The sequence below is a fragment of the Habropoda laboriosa genome, unplaced genomic scaffold, assembly GCF_001263275.1.
Source record: "Habropoda laboriosa isolate 0110345459 unplaced genomic scaffold, ASM126327v1 scaffold472, whole genome shotgun sequence".
In the NCBI taxonomy this organism is placed as follows: Eukaryota; Metazoa; Arthropoda; class Insecta; order Hymenoptera; family Apidae; genus Habropoda; species Habropoda laboriosa.
In genome coordinates this window covers 29,030-32,683 of record NW_017100581.1, presented here as the reverse complement: position 1 = coordinate 32,683, position 3,654 = coordinate 29,030, and the positions used below count along the sequence as shown (strand labels likewise).

Below are 3,654 nucleotides of genomic sequence, written 5' to 3'. Positions count from 1 at the left end.
TTTATAGCAAGAAAACATCAAAGGTTCTATACTAAAATTATTTGGAAACATTTAATAAAATTAATCTAATGCATATTTCAATTTTGTTAAATGCCGTTTCCTGCGTAATAAAGATAGCATATCATTCCTTATTATGGCGTCTTTTTTGCACTACATTTGTGCAGAATGTAGGAAACATGATCAAAGTACAAACATACTTTCTACGGTCCTGCAGAATATCTGCCCCCACCTATGATTATTTTCTGCCATTTAAGACTCAGTGTATAGTTGTATTATCAGTGTTACCAGTTCTTTCATATACGTTGTTAGTTTAAATACAGCGTGACACTATTGCTATATTTCCGTAACTGTTGCATGAGCCGCGTCGACTAGTAAGTAATATACACAATATTTTTACAAATATTTATTGAAAACATTTATGCACTAAAGGATTTATATGTATGTATGTATATTATGGCAATTATATATTAATTTGTAACTATAAAATATCAATATAAAGGAAATTCATTAATATTTAATTATAATATTTTTTTTTATATTACATATGTATTTATTTAAAAATATCTTAAATAACATTATTATTATATTTTTATTATTTCCTTGTGTATCATTTTTACACGTTATTTCTTTTATCTGATTGCTTATCATTTATTACGATATTAATGTTATTATGATTGATTTACAAGATATTATTTTTATCAACCTGTATGATTTAGTAGTATATTGTAGTAGTATGGATTGAACATTTTTTTAGTGAAAATTGATAATTAACTTAATACTTTCTAAAATATGACGAAGGTAATCTAAAAATTTTGTGTCAAGTATTCAAAATTTTGTTTAAAAAATATATAAAAGTTTCAAATCTGTCATTATATAGGAAACTATTGATAAAACTATCAATTATATAACTAAAATTAGTATTAAGATTCTCATTGTTATATTTTATACATGTTATATTTTCTTCTGTAGTGTTAACAATAATTGAATTTATGCTTGCTTTGATTTTGACTTGATTTGCTTTGACTTTTAATGTTCTGATAGAATCTATATTCTATCAATTAGAAACATTTTAAAATAGATCTTTTCTCTTTAGCAGTTTATTATTCAATTTTAATCTTTTTAAGATTTTAAATTCAAAAATGTCACATTTTGATAAAAGTCACGCATGCATTACACAAATTGAAAAGCAAATATAATATATATGTACATAGGAATGAAGGAAAGAACAGAACACATCCATGACATCTGTCATTTTTTAGATTATTTGTACATATAGTAGATATATTAATAAATGTTGAAGTACATAATGCATGGTATATTGCTAATTTTAAGTCATACAATTCGTATATTTCCATATTTTGCGTTCATATTATGAACTTGAAAATCATGAATCATCAGTCTTTACACTTGTATATTGGACATACATTCATACATATATTATACGAATGGATTGTTTTATTCTCAACTACTGAATCATAAATTACCATTGAATCCTGCCATCTTCTGATAATTAAGTATTGTAAAATAATTTTGTTTTATGTAGTTCATTTATGTCTATTTTTTTTTGTACTTGATCTACCAGTTGTATAACATACAGTTCACATATCTTGCAAATATTACATTTTTTAAACTTTTTTCATAGTTACAGAATTTCTTTTTCATATTGTATTATTATGATTGCTTTTAAATTAAAAGCAATATTTATTCATCTGTTAATTATGTACATGTATGTAAAAATACATAGGGTGAAACATAATGAAGCACAGATGTAGGCAAATTTTGTGCAACAAAATAGTACTTATTTATGGCTGTTCTTTATTGGGTCAGTATTTAAAAAAAATTTTAATCAATATTTAAAATAAATGGTCAGTATTTAAAATAAAACATCAGTATGTAATATAAGTGGTCAGTATTACATCGATTAATACAAAAACTGTTAGTATTTTCATTAAAATATTAGTAAACAATAATTTGTCAGTATTTTAAATAGATGGTCAGTGTATATAATAAAATATCCTAACCTAACCTAACCTATAAATTTTATTGTCCAGAAAACAAATTAATACTGTCCAAATAAACAAAATTGTACCGACAAAATGTGATTTGATATTCAGTTTTACTGGCTATTTATTTTAAAATACACTTACCATTAATTAAAAAAATACTGACCAAATAAATAGAACTGTTTATTTATTTGCTAATAATTAAAACAAAATCATGTGACAAAGTTCTAACTTTAAGCATACATATATACTTATGTGTAATGTTAATATATTTAAGGCTACTAAAAGCCAGAATGTAACAAAAAATAAACCATAAACTTAAATAAAAATGTAATTTTATAATTGTAGTTGCAAAAATTTTTTACATGTTATTTATTTTATGTTATTGAATTGTTTTAATCTGCACTTGTACAGTTATTTCTTGTCCATATTTAAACAATACACACACAAAATTTAATGGATTGTTATTAATATTTCATTTTATTTTTCAGAAAAAATGGCAGATACCAAAGATGTCCCAACTGGGGACAACATACCTCACCTGGAAGTGATCAATCGTGTAAAGAATATTCCTGTTATTCATTCAACCATTGAAAAAACAGGATCTACATACTCTTATTTAAAAGATTCACATCATCTAATTAATTGGGCATTGACACAAGCTGAAACTGGACTTCAATATGCAACAGCAACAGCTATCCCTCTTACTGCACCTTTGGCAAAAAAATTTGAAGGACAAATTACCGCTGTGGATCAAAAATTGTGTGAAGGCTTAAATATTGTTGAACAAAAAGTACCACTTATGAAACAGCCCCCTCAACAGGTAAAGTGATAGGATTAGATGGAAACTTATAAGGATAGTATTTTAACCAAAATGAGAAGTTGTAATGAAATTACCTCTTTCAAAAAAATATTTTTTTATGAATCTTATTTAAAGATATGCAAAACTATAAATTAGAATTGATATTTATTAATTTAACATGTAATCATATGAAATATATTAATGCATTTTAAATTTTGTATGTATGTTGAAATGTATTTTAGTGTTTCTTTTCTAACTTTAAATAATGTTTTATGAATAAGTATTATTATAATTGTTACATTGATGAATTGTTTTTTCTTATACAAAAGTAAGTTTTTGTAATTTTCATTTACGTAACTAAATATGTTTAATTTACTATAAAAGTTGCTCTTGAAACATAAACAAATATGATTGTAAAATAACTTTCTGCTTACACGATATAATTAAATTTTTAGTTTTTTATAAAATAGTAAATTATGTGAAACTTTTTTATTGCGAAAAATACTTGTGGTATTAGATAAATAAAACGGTATTAGATAACTAACAGTCTACTTTTACAAATTATCGTACCATATGGAAACAATGGATTATTTGTTATGAAACGTCGCGTTGCAAAAAGTGTTAGTTACACATCTTCGTGATCAGTGAACAGTAGCTCTCGAAGCTACTCTCGAGAAAGTCAGTCGCTTTAACTGAAACAAGCAATTGTTTATAACTTCGAAAACATTAATTTTCGACCCATGTTCATTAGGACTTCTTTTATCATTTAACGAGTACTGTCTACCCTAGAAGTTATGAACCCTTTTCTTTTATAACCCTGTATATGCTGGTGAAAAAAATAATAAGGAA

The 3,654-nt window shown here is 24.8% G+C and overlaps 1 protein-coding gene across 1 annotated transcript in view; it reads left to right on the top strand.

The window, feature by feature from the left end:
• The window catches only part of LOC108576662, a 27,454-nt gene that overhangs the window by 21,578 nt on the left and 2,222 nt on the right, over positions 1-3,654 (top strand). Inside the window, exon 11 of the mRNA XM_017939703.1 lies at positions 2,495-2,826. Within this exon, the coding sequence (XP_017795192.1) occupies positions 2,495-2,826 (332 nt within the window). The remainder of the gene's footprint in view (positions 1-2,494; positions 2,827-3,654) is intronic.